The 19104-nt window shown below is 50.3% G+C and overlaps 1 protein-coding gene across 1 annotated transcript in view; it reads left to right on the top strand.

Annotated features, from left to right (window-relative positions):
• The first annotated feature begins 12040 nt into the window (after positions 1 to 12040).
• The window catches only part of LOC139281348 (transcription factor Spi-C-like), a 63169-nt gene continuing 56105 nt past the window's right edge, over positions 12041 to 19104 (top strand). The window contains exon 1 of the mRNA XM_070901503.1: positions 12041 to 12139. Coding sequence (XP_070757604.1) covers positions 12041 to 12139 — 99 coding nt within the window. The remainder of the gene's footprint in view (positions 12140 to 19104) is intronic.

Genomic DNA, 19104 nt, shown 5'->3' with positions numbered 1-19104 from the left:
CTCCCGTGGTATGGAAAATGGTCCACGTTGTCCAAGGCCGTGCCGTGGATTTTAATGTCCAGGAGCAGTGCTCTGTGGTGGGGTCAGGTTGGTGGAGGACCTGTATCTTATGGATGTTTAGTTTAAGGCCCATGCTCTCGTACGCCTCGGTGAAGGTGTTGACGATGACTTGGAGCTCGGCCTCTGAGTGTGCGCAGACGCAGGCTTCATCTGTGTACTGCAGTTCGACGATAGAATAAGAGGAGGGGTGGGGCTGTGTAGGGACCAAGAAGGGGAGTTACACATGGTGGTCCATGGTATGTCTGCTGAACCGAGGTGGATCTTTGCAGCTCTCTTCAGTAACAAAGAGTATTGGCCCGGTACACATAGTGAAGGAGCAGGTACCGCACAAACTGTACATTGTGTTCTGCTGGGCAGGCCTCATTGTCTGTATGCCCGACACGAGACTCCCAAAGCAAGCACTCTATTCGGAACTCCTTCACGGCAAACGAGTCAAAGGTGGGAAGAGGAAACGTTTCAACGACACCCTCAAAGGCTCCCTGATAAAGTGCAACATCCCCACCGACACCTGGGAGTACCTGGCCAAAGACCGCCCCAAGTGGAGATAGTGCATCCGGGAGGGCGCTGAGCACCTCGAGCCTCGTTGCCGAGAGCATGCAGAAAGCAAGCGCAGGCAGCGGAAGGAGTGTGTGGAAAACCTGTCCCACCCACCCTTTCCCTCAGCGACTATCTGTCCCACCTGTGACAGTGACTGTGGCTCTCGTATTGGACTGTACAGCCACCTAAGAACTCACGTTGTGAGTGGAAGCAAGCCTTCCTCGATTCCGAGGGACTGCCGATGATGACATTGCGTGAGATAGTGAGGTTCACATTATCGCATCGTAAGGTTAATAGAAAGGGTACTCGCCCTGATGACCCGAGTGAGGTCGTTGAGCTTCTTGTGACATCGTGTCCGGGCACCGTGCTCCTTGCAGACACGTGCGTTGCCACCTCCCTCCACAAACACCTGAAAACTCTAGGCAGGAACCTCCTGCCACTCTCAGGCTGCAGGGCATCCCTTCGCCTCTCCACAGCCTCCATCAAAGCCTCCAGGGCCGCGTTGGGACAGCGGTGGACACGCTGGCGAGCTGCACGCTCCGCCATGTTGTCGCTCTGACCAGACTGCGATGGTGAAACTGCGCCTCGCAGAGTCATGTCACCGCGCCTTTAAGGAGCGTCTGGCGCCGGAATATCTAACGACCATCAACATTCGCTCTGGGAAATTATCGCGATGATTTTCGGCTTCACCGCCCCAAGAGAATTGTGCAATGACTGATTTCCCGATCCAGTTCCCTCTCGGGGCGCTGAAACCCAATATCGCGGTCGACGGCGTTAACTTTCACAAGGAGCTAGACTTACCGACCAGCCGGGATTACCGCCCGAAAATGGGCGATGCCAAATTTCTAGCCCATCGAATCTTACAGCACAGAAGGAGGCCATTCGGCCCATCGTGCCTGTGCCGGCTCTGTGAAAGAGCGATCCAATTAGTCCCACTCCCTCGAGGGAATATGTTGTTTGTACCCCAATCACTACCTGTTGGTAATTTCCCGTTGTTTGTGCACTAATTTGCCAATCAATTCCCTTTTCAATTCATTGATATTTGTTTTTGTTTAAAAAAAAGTCAGGCAGCTTTATCACTGACTATTCCCTCTCCTGTTCCACGAATGTTCTGGTTGCTGTTTTCTGGATGATGCTCTAACCTTACCTCAACCACAAGCCCCACTTCATTTCTTGGAACTAGATCAGTCCTGCCTCCAATCTTGCTGGTCTAAAAACGTGCTGATCCAGAAAACAGTCCTGGACTTGAAGCCACACCTTTCTGACTGAGGCGAGAGTGATACCATGTGATCGCGGCTCACTCCTATGATGCTATGGACCTGTGTTCCTATATTCCTAAGGACCCCACTTCCTGAAGGGTCTGCAGGCTTGCTTTGTGCAGGCGAAACACCAGTTTTTAAAGGTACTGTTGCAGGAAATGTCCCTTCCCCACCCCCACCCCATCCTCTCCACGTTCCCTCCGCTACCCTCTCCCCCCTCTACCCACCCCCTCCCCAACCCTCTCCCCATCCCATCCTCTCCCCATCCTCTCTCCTGCCCACGTCCTCCCCAATCCTCTCCCCATCTCACTCCATCGCACCTCCTCCCCATCCTCTTCCAGCGAACCCTGGCACAAGACACGAGAGGCAGCGCTGCCCCCACAGCCCCCCGCCCCCCCCCCCCTACAAACCCCCCACCACTAAAAGGTCTGACCCCAGAATCTGATTCCATCCGCCATGCACACGCCCCCGAAACATCGGGGGCCATGGGTTTTAGTGGCCCCAGTACCGCCACGCTACTCACCCGCTGGGGGTGTGGTGGGGGTGGGGGGGGGGGGGGGGAGCGGTCTCAGACTTGGAAGGAATGAGCAACACAACGAGGGAGTTTGACCTGAAAGCCCAGAGCACTTGCCGATTACCACGATGTTGTCAGCCCAGGACTGCTGACGTGTTCTGTCCTGGGTTCTGCTACTGCCTCGTGTTGAGGCAGGAAGCAGCTCAGAAACTTGCAGCTTGGCGACTTGTTCCTCCACCAGCGATGCGCTAAATATACTTTATCTTGTTTTTCTAACTAAGTTGAAGGGCCGGAGAGCGATGGGAAGCCTTCACGGGCCCCTGGGATATGGGGAGTATCGCACAGCGTGGACATGCTAGACGGGGGCAGAAAGTAAAAATCATTTCGTGCCATGGCACGATTGGTGCTGCTCTCGTACCGCTGGTTAAAGCGCGGGTTGCTGGTTAGCCGGGTCAAACACCTGGTTTACAACGACGGAGGGTAAGAGTGTGCAAAGCGATTTGTTACGGCAGCTGGCCCGGTTGTCGGGGAATCTAAAACCAGGGGTCACAGTCTCAGAATAAGGGCTCGGCTATTTAGGACTGAGATGAGGAGACATTTCTTCACTCAGATGGCTGTGGAGGCTCAGTCATTGAGTATATTCAAGTCAGAGAGTGATAGATTTTTGGACTCTCAGGAAATCAGGTTATATGGGGATCGGACGGGAAAGTGGAGTTGAGGTAGAAGATCAGCCGTGACCTTATTGAATGGCCGAGCAGGCTCGAGGGGCTGAAAGGCCTACTCCTGCTCCTAATTCTTGTGGTCTTATTGTAATTTACACCCTGATTCTGCCAACAAAGACATTCTAGTATTTACAGCACAGAAACAGGCCATTCGGCCCATCGGGTCCGTGCCGGTGTTTATGCTCCACACGAGCCTCCTCCCACCCCTCTTCATCTCACCCCATCAACATGATACAGATGCTGGGCTAAATTCACCAATACCCAGTGGGGATTGTGTGAGGAATGAGGACACATCAGAGATAGGGCTGAATCTTTGGCCTCTGCTCCCTTCAGGCACAGCTCCCCGATGGGAGCGCGGGATCAGTGAATTAAAATGCAGTAAACCTCCCGCATATATTAAACCCAACTTCAGAAGAGCGGCTCAGTTGATAGCACTCACACCTCTGAGTCAAAAGATTCTACAGTTCAAACATTACTCTGGGACTTCAGCACACTGACACTCCTGTGCAGTACTGAGGGAGTACCATACTGTCGGAGGGGCAGTACTGAGGGAGTAACCGTACTGTCAGAGGGGCAGTACTGAGGGAGTAACCGTACTGTCAGAGGGGCAGTACTGAGGGAGTAACCGTACTGTCGGAGGGGCAGTACTGAGGGAGTAACCGTACTGTCAGAGGGGCAGTACTGAGGGAGTAACCGTACTGTCAGAGGGGCAGTACTGAGGGAGTAACCGTACTGTCGGAAGGGCAGTACTGAGGGAGTAACCGTACTGTCGGAGGGGCAGTGCTGAGGGAGTACTATACTGTCGGAGGGGCAGTACTGAGGGAGTGCCGCACTGTCGGAGAGGCAGCACTGAGGGAGTGCTGCACTGTCGGAGGGGCAGTACTGAGGGAGTGCCACACTGTCAGAGGGGCAGGACTGAGGGAGTGCTGCACCGTCAGAGGGGCAGAACTGAGGGATCGTTGCAATGTCAGAGGGGCAGTACTGAGGGAAGGTTACACTGTCGGAGGGGCAGTACTGAGGGAGTGCTGCACATTTGGAGGGGCAGTAATGAGGGAGTGCTGCACTGTCGGAGGGGCAATACTGAGGGAGCGCTGCACTGTTGGTGGGGCAGTACTGAGGGAGGGCTGTTCTGTCTGAGGGGCAGTCTTTCAAATGAGATGTTAAAGTGAGGCCCCATCTGCCCCCTCAGGTGAATGTAAAAGATCCCATTGCACTATTTTAAGAAATGCAGTGGAGTTCTCTCCAGTGTCCTGGCCAATATTTATCCCTTAACCAAAATCACTAAAACAGATTATCTGATCATTTATCTCATTGTTTTACGTAGGAACTGCATGCAAATTATCTGCTGCGTTTCCCTGGACACATGTTATGCTCCTCCTGTACTATGTGGGAAGTCAGGGACGCTTCCGGTGTCCCTGACGACTACGTGTGCGGGAAGTGTGTCCGCCTGCAGCTCCTGACGGACCGCATTGCGGCACGATGCTGAGAATGATGTGAATAGCATGTTTAGTGAGTTGGTCTCACCACAGGAAAAGGGTACACAGCCAGATAGTAAATGGGTGACCAGCAGGAAGAGCAGTACAAGGAAGGTAGTGCAGGGGACCCCTGCGGTCATCCCCCTGCCAAACAGATACACCGTTTTGAGGGGGATAACTTATCAGGGGGGAGCAGCAGCAGCCAAGTTCATGGCACCGTGGGTGGCTCTGCTGCACAGGAGGGCAGGAAAAAGAGTGGGAGAGCGATAGTGATAGGGGATTCGATTGTAAGGGGAATAGATAGGCGTTTCTGCGGCCACAACCGAGACTCCAGGATGGTATGTTGCGTCCCCGGTGCAAGGGTCAAGGACGTCTCGGAGCGGGTGCAGGACATTCTGAAAAGGGAGGATGAACAGCCAGTTGTCGTGGTGCATATAGGTACCAACGATATAGGTAAAAAACAGGATGAGGTCCTTCGAGACGAATTTAGGGAGCTAGGAGCTAAATTAAAAAGTAGGACCTCAAAAGTAGTAATCTCAGGATTGCTACCAGTGCCATGTGCTAGTCAGAGTAGGAATCGCAGGATAGCTCAGATGAATACGTGGCTTGAGGAGTGATGCAGAAGGGAGGAATTCAAATTCCTGGGGCATTGGAACCGGTTCTGGGGGAGGTGGGACCAGTACAAACCGGACGGTCTGCAGCTGGGCAGGACCGGAACCAATGTCCTAGGGGGCGTGTTTGCTAGTGCTGTTGGGGAGGGATTAAACTAATATGGCAGGGAGATGGGAACCTATGCAGGGAGACAGAGGGAAATAAAATGGAGGCACAAGCAAAAGATAGAAGGAAGAATAGTAAAACTGGACGGCAGAGAAAGCCAAGGCAAAAAACAAAAAAGGCCACTTTACAGCAAAATTCTAAAGGGGCAAAGTGTGTTAAAAAGACAAGCCTGAAGTCTCTGTGCCTCAATGCGAGGAGTATTCGGAATAAGGTGGACGAATTAACTGCGCAGACAGCAGTTAACGGATATGATGTAATTGGCATCACGGAGACATGGCTCCAGGGTGACCAAGGCTGGGAACTCAACATCCAGGGGTATTCAACATTTAGGAAGGATAGACAGAGAGGAAAAGGAGACGGGGTGGCGTTGCTGGTTAAAGAGGAAATTAATGCAATAGTAAGGAAGGACATTAGCTTGGATGATGTGGAATCGGTATGGTGGAGCTACGGAATTCCAAAGGGCAGAAAACGCTAGTGGGAGTTGTGTACAGACCACCAAACAGTAGTAGTGAGGATGGGGACAGCATCAAACAAGAAATAAGGGATGTGTGCAATAAAGGTACAGCAGTTATCATGGGGGCGAATTTAATCTACATATTGATTAGGCTAACCAAACTGGTAGCAATGCGGTGGAGGAGGATTTCCAGGAGTGTATTAGGGATGGTTTCTAGACCAATATGTCGAGGAAGCAACTGGAGGGCAGGCCATCCTAGACTGGGTGATGTGTAATGAGAAGGGACTAATTAGCAATCTTGTTGTGCGAGGCCCCTTGGGGAAGAGTGACCATAATATGGTAGAATTCTTTATTAAGATGGAGAGTGACACAGTTAATTCGGAAATGAGGGTCCTGAACTTAAGGAAAGGTAACTTCGATGGTATGAGGCGTGAATTGGCTTGAATAGACTAGCAAAGGATACTTAAAGGGTTGACGGTGGATAAGCAATGGCAAACATTTAAAGATCACATGGATGAACTTCAGCAATTGTACATCCCTGCCTGGAGTAAAAATAAAACGGGGAAGGTGGTTCAACCATGGCTAACAAGGGAAATTAAGAATAGTGTTAAAGCCAAGGAAGAGGCATATAAATTGGCTAGAAAAAGCAACAAACCTGAGGACTGGGAGAAATTTAGAATTCAACAGAGGAGGACTAAGGGTTTAATTAAGAGGGGGAAAATAGAGTACGAGAGGAAGCTTGCAGGGAACATAAAAACTGACTGCAAAAACTTCTATAAATATGTGAAGAGAAAAAGATTAGTGAAGTCAAATGTAGGTCCCTTGCAGTCGGATTCAGGTGAATTTATAATGGGGAACAAAGAAATGGCAGACCAATTGAACCAATACTTCGGTTCTGTCTTCGCGAAGGAAGACACAAATAACCTTCCGAATGTACTGGGGACAGTGGGTCTAGTGAGAAGGAGGAACTGAAGGATATCCTTATTAGGCGGGAAATTGTGTTAGGGAAATTGATGGGATTGAAGGCCGATAAATCCTTCGGGTCTGATAGTCTGCATCCCAGAGTACTTAAGGAAGTGGCCCTAGAAATAGTGGATGCATTGGTGATCATTTTCCAACAGTCTATTGACTCTGGATCAGTTCCTATGGACTGGAGGGTAGCTAATGTAACACCACTTTTTAAAAACAGAGGGAGAGAGAAAATGGGTAATTATAGACCGGTTAGCCTGACATCAGTAGTGGGGAAAATGTTGGAATCAATCATTAAGGATGAAATAGTAGCGCATTTGTAAAGCAGTGACAGGATCGGTCCAAGTCAGCATGGATTTATGAAAGGGAAATCATGCTTGACAAATCTTCTGGAATTTTTTGAGGATGTAGCTAGTAGAGTGGACAAGGGAGAACCAGTGGATGTGGTGTATTTGGACTTTTAAAAGGCTTTTGACAAGGTCCCGCACAAGAGATTGGTGTGCAAAATCAAAGCTCATGGTATTGGGGGTAATGTACTGATGTGGATAGAGAACTGGTTGGCAGACAGGAAGCAGACAGTCGGGATAAACGGGTCCTTTTCAGAATGGCAGGCAGTGACTAGTGGAGTGCCGCAGGGCTCAGTGCTGGGACCCCAGCTCGTTACAATATATATATTAACGATTTAGATGAAGGAATTGAGTGTAATATCTCCCAGTTTTCTACTAAATTGGGTGGCGGTGTGAGCTGTGAGGAGGTCGCTCAGAGGCTGCAGGGTGACTTGGACAGGTTAGGTGAGTGGACAAATGCATGGCAGATGCAGCATAATATGGATAAATGTGAGGTTATCCATTTTGGGGGCAAAAACACGAAGACAGAATATAGAAACATAGAAACATAGAAAATAGGTGCAGGGGTAGGCCATTCGGCCCTTCGAGCCTGCACCGCCATTCAATAAGATCATGGCTGATCATTCCTTCAGTACCCCTTTCCTGCTTTCTCTCCATACCCCTTGATCCCCTTAACCGTAAGGGCCATATCTAACTCCCTTTTGAATATATCCAATGAACTGGCATCAACAACTCTCTGCGGCAGGGAACTCCACAGGTCAACAACTCTCTGAGTGAAGAAGTTTCTCCTCATCTCAGTCCTACATGGCCTAACCCTTATCCTAAGACTATGTCCCCTGGTTCTGGACTTCCCCAACATCGAGAACATTCTTCCCGCATCTAACCTGTCCAGTCCCGTCAGAATCCTATATGTTTCTATGAGATACCCTCTCATCCTTCTAAACACCAGTGAATAAAGGCCCAGTTGATCCAGTCTCTCCTCATATGACAGCCCAGCCATCCCTGGAATCAGTCTGGTGAACCTTCGCTGCACTCCCTCAATAGCAAGAACGTCCTTCCTCAGATTAGGAGACCAAAACTGAACACAATATTCCAGGTGAGGTCTCACCAAGACCCTGTACAAATGTAGTAAGACCTCCCTGCTCCTATATTCAAATCTCCTAGCTATGAAGGCTAACATACCATTTGCCTTCTTTACCGCCTGTTATACCTGCGTGCCCACTTTCAGTGACTGATGAACCATGACACCTAGGTCTCGTTGCACCTCCCCTTTTTCTAGTCTGCCGCCATTCAGATAATATTCTGCCTTCATGTTTTTGCCCCCAAAATGGATAACCTCACATTTATCCACAGTATACTGCATCTGCCTTGTATTTGCCCACTCACCTAATCTGTCCAAGTCACCCTGCAGCCTCTTAGCGTCCTCCTCACAGTTCACACCGCCACCCAGTTTAGTGTCATCTGCAAACTTGGAGATATTACACTCTATTCCTTCATCCAAATTGTTAATGTATATTGTAAAGAGCTGGGGTCCCAGCACTGAGCCCTGCAGCACCCCACTAGTAACTGCCTGCCATTCTGAAAAGGACCCGTTTATCCCGAGCCATTAACGTTTATTAACGAGCCAAATGTGGGCAGAGGAAATGCTACAGGGACACCCTCAAAGCCTCCCTGAAAAAGTGCAACATCCCCACTGACACCTGGGAGCCCCTGGCCAAAGACCGCCCTAAATGGAGGAAGTGCATCCGGGAGGGCGCTGAATACCTCGAGTCTCATCGGCGAGAGCATGCAGAAATCAAGCGCAGGCAGCGGAAAGAGTGTGCGGCAAACCAGTCCCACCCACCCTTTCCCTCAATGACTATCTGTCCCACCTGTGACAGGGACTGTGGACTGTTCAGCCACCTAAGGACTCATTAAGAGTGGAAGCAAGTCTTCCTCAATTCCGAGGGACTGCCTATGATGATGATGAGGAGAATCTTGGAACGGTTACAGCACGGAAGGAGGCCATTCGGCCCGTCGAGCCCGTGCCGGCTCTCTGCAAGAGCGCCTCAGCCAGTCTCACTCCCCCGCCCTTTCCCCGTAGCCCTGCACACTTTTTTCCTTCAGGTTCTTATCCAACTCCCTTTTGAAAGCCGCGATTGAGTCTGTCTCCACCGCCCTCTCAAGCCGTGCATTCCAGATCATAACCGCTTGCTGCGTTTAAAAAAAGTTTTCCCGCATGTGGCCCTTGGTTCAGAAGTTCAGAAAGAGTTCACGTGCCCGAGTTGTGCTTTATTTGTGGTTACACATTTGCCATTTGAAGTAGTGCCCACTTTAAGAAACAAAAAAGGAACCATGAGGTTCTGTTGGAATGTTAGTTCCTGCTCTGTGTGACAAATTTTCAACCATAACCGGCGTGCTCTTTGAAACAACAGCCCTAATATCACCTTGTGTTGTTGATGATGGTTAAGAGCAAGACCCATGTATAATCCAGTAATAGTTGCCAAGCAACATCAGAATAGCTTCTGCTGTGTCATGCAGTATTGCTGAACATTATTGACTCAGCAAAGTTCCTTCCAGAATGTTCTGGCTGTTATTGGAATAGCTTGCCAGTAAGAAAAATACATGTATATGTTCAAAGTTGTTAGTGCGATATACATCTGGGGCTTTAGAGGACATTTATTACAGTTTTCAACATGCAGCAGCAAGGGAGTGCTACATTGTCACATGTTCTCGTCATTTGGTTGGGAAGTTAAATCAAGGCTCCGACTGCCCATTCAGGTGGATAGGAACAGGGGGAGGGTCATTCAGCCCCTCGAGCCTGTTATGCAGGAACAGGAGGAGGCCATTCACCCCTCGAGCCTGTTATACAGGAACAGGAGGAGGCCATTCAGCCCCTCAAGCCCGTTACACAGGAACAGGGGGAGGCCATTCAGCCCCTCGAGCCTGTTACACAGGAACAGGAGGAGGCTATTCAGCCCCTCAAGCCCGTTACACAGGAACAGGAGGAGGCCATTCAGCCCCTCAAGCCCGTTACACAGGAACAGGAGGAGGCCATTCAGCCCCTCAAGCCCGTTACACAGGAACAGGGGGAGGCCATTCAGCCCCTCAAGCCCGTTACACAGGAACAGGAGGAGGCCATTCAGTCCCTCAAGCCCGTTACACAGGAACAGGAGGAGGCCATTCAGCCCCTCGAGCCTGTTACACAGGAACAGGGGGAGGCCATTCAGCCCCTCCAGTCTGTTACACAGGAACAGGGGGAGGCCATTCAGCCCCTCCAGCCTGTTACACAGGAACAGGAGGAGGCCATTCAGCCCCTCCAGCCTGTTACACAGGAACAGGGGGAGGCCATTCAACCCCTCGAGCCTGTTATACAGGAACAGGAGGAGGCCATTCAGCCGCTCGAGCCGGTTCCGCTATTGAATCAGATCACGGCCGATCTGCACCTCAACTCCAGTTACCCGCCATAGCTCCCTATCCCTCGATACCCTTACCCATGAAAAATCTACCCATCTCAGCCGCGATAATTTTCCATTGCCCCGCAGCCCGCGCCCCCCCCCCTCCCCCCCCCCGCCAGCATCCACAGAAAGTTCCGGATTGCCACTACACCTTTGCGTGAAAAAATGCTTCCAAATTTCACTCCTAAATCCTGCTCCTACCTTTTTGGTAAAAATCTGAGGGGACTGGGCCCAGCACAGGCTCTACTCCAGGCAGCCCGGTGTCCCAGAGGGGTCCTCGGGCCATCATTGGCATGTGGGAGGGGCCTAAATGGTCCAAGGCCAATATGGCGTTGAATGTTTGCCCTTTGAACGCAGGGCAAAGTGAAATCGGGCATTTTAGTCCCCGTTTTACGTCCAGTGTTATGTCTATAATGGAATTATGAATGATTCCACGAGATAATGTGTTGTACTCAAACTGTAGTGACCTTGGTCCTTTATTCCAAACTCCAGAGTGCCCCACAAGCATGGTGTGCAGCCTTTTATACAGGGCCCTGCCACCAGGGCAGGAAGGCCCCGGTCTCCACCAGTTGTGCCCTCTAGTGGTGCCAGTATGCATGTACACAGTGTAAACCTTATTGATAGTACATCAGGTAAACAAGTCTCCATCTTATGCAATCACACAGTGACTACACATCGAGTACTTCCATAGTCTGCATGTACAACATCCGGGAATTAGGCACAATGAGCCCCAATTTCTATACCTGTGTATCTGTATATTACACACTGAAATTGTTCTGCGATAAAGCCAGATGTCGTAGACCTGCCAGATCCAGTTCCCTTTGGGAGCGACCTGCACTTCAGAGAGAAGGTTTTGTATTGATTCTGCCTCAGAGACAAATCCGTAAACAATGCGTGTCACACAGAGATTATGGTCCATATCGGGGAGAGCGACAGTCAGGGCGACTCTAGATCAGGGTGCTGGGTCCGAGACACCAGCACGATTCAGGGGGCTAGAAATTCCACTGCGTCCCGAATGGGGCGATCACTTTTGAAAAGTGATCCTTTTTTGATCCAGGAACTTCAGCTTTTAGCGCTCCAAGAGGGAAGTGGAGCTAAATCAGGCACTACCACTTCCCACAGCGCACTAAAGTGTGTGAGAGGGGCGGGAGCGACAGAGCGCTGGAGAATGTTCTGTGCAGTGTTGCCGGCCTTCGAGGCTCCTTCCCTTGCTCAAAGGGAAGGGCCAATGGTGGGTTGTAACATTCTTCTTACTTCTGTGGGGCCATGGGACTTGCACAACTTGTATTACAGCCCCAAAAGCTCTGAGAGAGAGTGGAGGGCTAAGACATTGCACAGCAATGAGCCATCGAAAACATTCAGCAGGCACCAGACTTGTGCAAGGAATAAAGTTTGCCCTACCTGACCACCACTACTTTTAATTACCGCTCCCCAAGTGGCCGGCTGAGGTAACCACTCCTCCTGTTGCTGCCGTTGTTGACGCCCGGCGATGCTGCAGGAGGCGGGAGCGAATATCACATCCGGGGCAGTAACGGGGCGCTGCGCACCGGATGATGTCACGATCTCCGGGGAGCAGGAGAGCGAGATGGTAAGTGTTAGAGCCAGCGCAAAACTGCCAGGGAAGTTCGCTGGGGTCGGTGAATTTGCCGCGCCCGGTCGGTAACCCCTCAGCACCCTGTTATCGCCCCCCCGCAGGCGCTAATGGGAGGTGCAAACCTGCCCAATTTCTCCCCCTGGGAGTTGGGTACAGGATTACAACAGGAGTCAGGGTGAAGGCCCTAAGACGGGCAGGATTTGGGGTTTGGGTCTCGGAGATGGGCAGGAGTTGGGGTTTGGGTCTAGACCAGCAGGATTTGGGGTTTGGGTCTCGGAGATGGGCAGAAGTTGGGGTGTTGGGTCTCAGAGACGGGCAGGAGTTGGGGTTTGGGTCTCGGAGATGGGCAGGAGTTGGGGTTTGGGACTAGACCAGCAGGATTTGGGGTTTGGGTCTCGGAGATGGGCAGAAGTTGGGGTGTTGGGTCTCAGAGACGGGCAGGAATTGGGGTTTGGGTCTCGGAGATGGGCAGAAGTTGGGGTGTTGGGTCTAGGAGAGGAGCAGGAGTTGGGGTTTGGGTCTAGACCAGCAGGATTTGGGGTTTGGGTCTCAGAGATGGGCAGGAGTTGGGGTGTTGGGCCTAGGAGACGGGCAGGAGTCAGGGTGCCAGCATTTTCACAGATGCCACAGTTTTAAAGTAGGAGAACGTGGGTCTTAACTGCAAATGCTGAGATCTTGATTGACTGACCTGAACAGGCTAATCAGAAGCTCAGAACATTGGGGAGAAATTTTCTTGGGGATTTTCCAAATTTTCCGCTGTAACTCTAGCAGAAGATTCACGGGAACCCCGGAGAAAGGGGGGAATTTCCTGTCGCTTCTCCACGATGGTTCCAGCGGACAAGTGGAACACCCCCCCAATGGACGTTTATCCCTTAGTCCCACAGTAAGTGTTCGCAGGCCCTCCATTTCCTGAGAATTTTCTCAGGTTGTGAACATGCCCTTGGCAGATAATCGAGGTTACTATAGATTATCTCTTAAACAGTGAATTTCACATCTTTAACATCTATTCCCTCCACCACCCGTGACTGCAGTGTGTACCATCTACAAGATGCACTGCAGCAACTCGCCAAGGCTTCTTCAACTGCACCTCCCAAACCCGCGACCTCTACCACTTAGAAAGACGAGGGCAGCAGGTACATGGGAACACCACCATTTCAAAGTTACTCTCCAAGTCACACACTTAGACATATATCACCATTCCTTCTTCATTGTGTTATGTATGCAACACCTTGTAACCAGCATTTTACCACCACCTGAGGGCGCATCTGTTGGAGTCCCAAGGGATCCCAGCATCCCTTGGGAGCACTGCATATAAGCAGGTCTCCCACACTGTACCGGTACTCTGGAGTCAGAATAAAGAGACTAAGGTCACGCTTACTCAAGTCTACAGTACTCAGTCACATTGCTTTATTTGAGACATGACAAATCGCAGAGTCAAACTCTTGGAATTCCCTACCCAACACCACTGTAAACGAAAAACAGAAAGACTTGCATTTATATAACGCCTTACCCGACCACCGGACTTCCTAAGCACTGTACAGCCAATGAAGTATTTTTTGAAGTGTAGTCAGTGTTGTAATGTAGGAAACGCGGCAGACAATTTGCACACAGCAAGCTTCCACAAACAGCAATGACCAGTTAATCTGTTTTAGTTTATTAAAAAATGTATTCGTTCCTGGGATGAGGGTGTCACTGGCAAGGCCAGCAGTTATTGCCCTTGAGAAGGTGATAGTGGTGAGCTGCCTTACACAACTGAGGGGTTATTTCAGAGGGCAGTTAAGAGTCAACCACATTGCTGTGGGTCTGGAATCACATATAGGCCCAGACCGGGTAAGGGTGGCAGATTTCCTTCACTCAATAACATCAGTGAACCAGATGGGTTTTTCCAACAATCCAGTAGCTTCACAGTCACCAGCTTTTTAATTCCAGATTTATTTATTAACTGAATTTAAATTCCCTAGTTGCCATGCTAAGATTCAAACTCACATCTCTGGATTATTTGGCCTGAGCTCTGGATTACTAGCCCAGTGACATAACCACTATGCTACCATAGTGATGTTGATTGAGGGATGCATACTGAGCTGTGCAGCCCTGCCATGTTGGAAGGCTCCTGCCCTCCTTAAAGGGAAGGGCCATCGCTGCAGGCCTTGCAAAGAACTTGCCTTCTCCCCGACGGCAGCCGTAACCCAGCCCGATCAGCCCCATGCACTGGGGCAGAGCGCCAGGCCGATCGATCATGGGCAGGAACCAGCAAAAAAAACTGAAAGAGAGGAGTGACATTTTTTTTTAACTTACCCCGGCTACCTCTCCTTTAAGCATGGCCCTCAAAGCGCCTGGCCTCTCGATGGATGCCCCCTGCTGCTGTCGTTGTTGACGCCCGGCGATGCTGCAGGGGGCAGGAGCGAATATCACATTCGGGGCGGTAACGGGGCGCTGCATATCGGATGACATCATGATCTCCGGGGAGCAAGGGAGCGAGGCGGTAAGTATTAGTGCCCCATTGCCACCCGATAGTCTGCATCTCAGAGTACTTAAGGAAGTGGCCCTTGAAATAGTGGATGCATTGGTGATCATTTTCCAACATTCTATCGACTCTGGATCAGTTCCTATGGACTGGAGGGTAGCTAATGTAACACCACTTTTTAAAAAAGGAGGGAGAGAGAAAATATTATAGAAAGGTTAGCCTGTCATCGGTGGTGGGAAAAATATTGGAATCAATTGTTAAAGATGAAATAGTAGCGCATTTGGAAAGCAGTGACAGGATCGGTCCAAGTCAGCATGGATTTATAAAAGGGAAATCAGGCTTGACAAATCTTGTAGAATTTTTTGAGGATGTAACTAGTAGAGTGGACAAGGGAGAACCAGTGGATGTGGTGTATTTGGACTTTCAAAAGGCGTTTGAAAAAGTCCCACACAAGAGATTAATGTGCAAAATGAAAACACTGGCATTGGGGGTAATGTATTGACATGGATAGAGAACTAGTTGGCAGACAGGAAGCAGAGAGTCATAATAAATGGGTCCTTTTCAGAATGGCAGGTAGTGACTAGTGGGGTGCCGCAGGGTTCAGTGCTGGGACCCCAGCTATTTACAATATACATCAATGATTTAGATGAAGGAATTGAATGTAATATCTCCAAGTTTGCAGATGACACTAAGCTGGGTGGAGGTGTGAGCTGTGAGGAGGATGCTAAGAGATTGCAGGGTGACTTGGACAGGTTAGGTGAGTGGACAAATGCATGGCAGATGCAGTATAATGTGGATAAATGTGAGGTTATCCACTTTGGTGGCAAAAACAGGAAGACAGAATATTATCTGTATGGTGACAGATTAGGAAAAGGGGAGGTGCAACGAGACCTGGGTGTCATGGTACATCAGTCATTGAAGGTTGGCATGCAGGTACAACAGGCGATGAAGAAGGCAAATGGCATGTTGGCCTTCATAGCTAGGAGATTTGAGTATCGGAGCAGGGAGGTCTTACTGCAGTTGTACAGAGCCTTGGTGAGGCCACACCTGGAATATTGTGTTCAGTTTTGGTCCCCTAATCTGAGGAAGGATGTTCTTGCTATTGAGGAAGTACAGCAAAGGTTCACCAGATTGATTCCCGGGATGGCAGGACTGACATATGAGGATCAACTGGACTTGTATCCACTGAAGTTTAGAAGAATGAGAGGAGATCTCATAGAAACTTAGGAAAAGTTTCCTAAGTTCTGAAGGGAATGGACAGATTAGAGGCAGGAAGAATGTTCCAGTTGCTGGGGAGTTCCAGAACCAGGGGTCACCGTCAAAGAATAGGGGGTAAGCCATTTAGGACCGAGATGAGGAGAAACATCTTCACTCAGAGAGTGGTTAACCTGTGGAATTCTCTACCGCAGAAAGTTGTTGAGGCCAGTTTGTTAGATATATTCAAAAGGGAGTTAGATATTGCCCTTACGGCCAAAGGGATCAAGGGGTTTGGAGAGAAAGCAGGAAAGGGGTACTGAGATTGAATGATCAGCCATGATCTTATTGAATGGCGGTGCAGGCTCGAAGGGCCGAATGGCCTGCTAATGCATTGTGTTCCTAACACAGATGAGGCTGCACACAGGGAGGTTAAAGCAACAGTGACCTCAGTCTTTGACTCCAGAGTGAGGAACAGGCCTTAAGGGCCGGCTTATATACAGTGCCCCCAAGGGATGCTGGGATCCCTTGGGACTTCAGGGGATGCGCTCCCTGGTGGCAGAATATGGGAGTGCATGCTTTACAGATACACATCATTCCCTCCCAAAGTCAAAGTGAAAATTATTTACAAGGTGAGGCGGTCGGGAGCCTTTCTTTCCCTGGTGGACCGCCTCGGTACAAATGTCCGTTCTGGTGTGTTGGCTGTGCCCTCGCTGGGCTGGCGTGTTGTTGGCCCTGCAGGGCTGTTAGGTGAGCCTGGCCTTGCTGGGCTGTTGGGCGCGATGGGTTCAATTTCCTAGTCCGGGGTGGTGTCGTTGATCCTTTGGGTGTGTGTTGTGGGCTTCAAAAAGGTGGTGTCTGCTGTGGGTTGTTCAGGGCAGTCTGTGAGCCGCAGTCTCTTTTGGTCCAGGTGCTTTCTGCAAATTTGTCCATTGTCTAGTTTGACTACAAACACCCTACTCTCTTCTTTAGCTATCACCGTGCCCGCAATCCACTTGGGACCATGTCCATAGATTACCACATACACAGGGTCATTCAGATCAATTTCCCGTGACACAGTGGCGTGACCATCGTTTACATTTTGTTGCTGCCGCCTGCTCTCTACCTGATCATGCAGGTTGGGGTGGACCAGCGAGAGTCTGGTTTTAAGTGTCCTTTTCATGAGCAGCTCAGCCGGGGGCACTCCTGTGAGCGAGTGGGGTCTCATGTGGTAGCTGAGCAGTACTCGGGACAGGCGGGTTTGGAGTGAGCCTTCTGTGACTCGTTTAAGGCTCTGTTTGATTGTTTGTACTGCCCGCTCTGCCTGCCCATTGGAGGCTGGTTTAAACGGGGCCGAGGCGATATGTTTGATCCCATTGAGGGTCATGAATTCTTTAAATTCGGCACTGGTGAAACATGGCCCGTTGTCACTGACCAGTATGTCAGGCAGGCGTGGGTGGCAAACATGGCCCTCAGGCTTTCAATGGTGGCGGTGGTGGTGTTTCCCGACATTATTTCACATTTAATCCATTTTGAAAAAGCATCCGCCACCACCAGGAACATTTTACTGAGAAATGGGCCCACATAGTCGACATGGATCCTTGACCATGGTCTGGAGGGCTAGGACCACAAACTTAGTGGTGCCTCTCTGGGTGCGTTGCTCAACTGAGCACACAGGCTGCATTGCCGTACACAGGACTCTAAGTTAGAGTCGATACTGGGTTACCACACGTGGGATCTGGCTATCGCTTTTATCATTACTATACCCGGGTGTGTGCTGTGGAGATCCGAGATGAACATCTCCCTGCCCTTTTAGGGTAGCACTACGTGGTTACCCCACAACAGGCAGTCTGCCTGAATGGACAACTCATCCTTTCGCCACTGGAACAGCTTGATTAGCTCTTGCATTTCAACGGGGATGCTGGCCCAGCTCCCATGCAGTACACAGTTTTTTATAAGGGACAGCAGAGGATCTTGACTGGTCCAAGTTCTAATCTGGCGGGCCGTGACAGGTGATTTATCATTTTCAAACGCTTCCATGACCATCAACAAGTCTACGGGCTGCGCCACCATCAACAAGTTTGCAGGCTGTGCCATTTCCACCCCCGTGGTGGGCAATGGTAGCCGATTGAGAGCATCCGCACAGTTCTCGGTGCCTGGCCTGTGGCGGATGGTATAGTTATACGCTGATAGCGCGAGTGCCCACCTTTGTATGCAGGCTGAGGCATTAGTATTTATCCCCTTGTTTTCAGCGAACAGGGATATGAGGGGCTTGTGATCGGCTTCCAGCTCAAATTTGAGGCCAAACAGGTACTGATGCATTTTCTTTAACCCGAACACACACGCTAATGCCTCTTTCTCAATCATGCTGTAGGCCCTCTCGGCCTTAGACAAGCTCCTGGTGGCATAGGCGACAGGTTGCAACTTCCCTGCAACGTTAGCTTGTTGTAATAGACACCCAACTCCGTACGACGACGCATCATATGCTAACACAAGTCTTTTACACGGGTTATACAATACAAGCAGCTTGTTGGAGCATAAAATGTTTCTGGCTTTCTCAAAAGCAATTACTTGGTTTTTTTCCCATCCCCAGTTCTCACCTTTACGCAATAACACATGTAGGGGCTCTAAGAGGGTGCTTAACCCCGGTAGGAAGTTACCAAAATAGTTGAGGAGTCCCAGGAATGACCGCAGCTCCGTGACGTTCTGTGGCCTGGGCTTGTTCCTGATAGCCTCTGTCTTGGCGACTGTGGGCCGAATGACGTCCACCGCGATCTTTCTCCCCAAAAACTCCACTTCTGTTGCCATGAAGACTCATTTCGACCTCTTCAGCTGCAGCCCTACGCGATCCAGTCGCTGGAGGACCTCCTCCAGGTTTTGTAGGTGCTCGGACAGTGTCCCAACCCATGACCAATATGTCGTCCTGAAAAGCCACCATGCGTGGTACCGACTTGAGCAGGTTCTCCATGTTTCTTGTGCGTGTTGATGCAGATGAGGCCCTTCGAAGACTCCTCCAGCTCCTGCGTCATGTAAGCCGAAGTCAGGTCGAGCTTGGTGAATGTCTTGCCTCCTGCCAGCGTCGCAAGTAGGTCGTCTGCCTTAGGTAGCGGGTATTGGTCCTGTAGTGAGAAACGACTAATAGTTACTTTATAATCGCCGCAAATCCTGACCGTGCCATCACTTTTGAGTACTGGAACAATCGGGCTGGCGTACTCACTGAATTCCACTGGGGAGATGATGCCCTCGTGTTGCAGCCTGTCCAACTCGATTTCCACTCTCTCCCTCATCATGTGAGGTACCGCTCGCGTCTTGTCTTGAATGG

This window comes from Pristiophorus japonicus, chromosome 15, assembly GCF_044704955.1.
Source record: "Pristiophorus japonicus isolate sPriJap1 chromosome 15, sPriJap1.hap1, whole genome shotgun sequence".
Classification (NCBI taxonomy): Eukaryota; Metazoa; Chordata; class Chondrichthyes; family Pristiophoridae; genus Pristiophorus; species Pristiophorus japonicus.
This window is presented reverse-complemented; position numbering and strand designations above follow the sequence as displayed.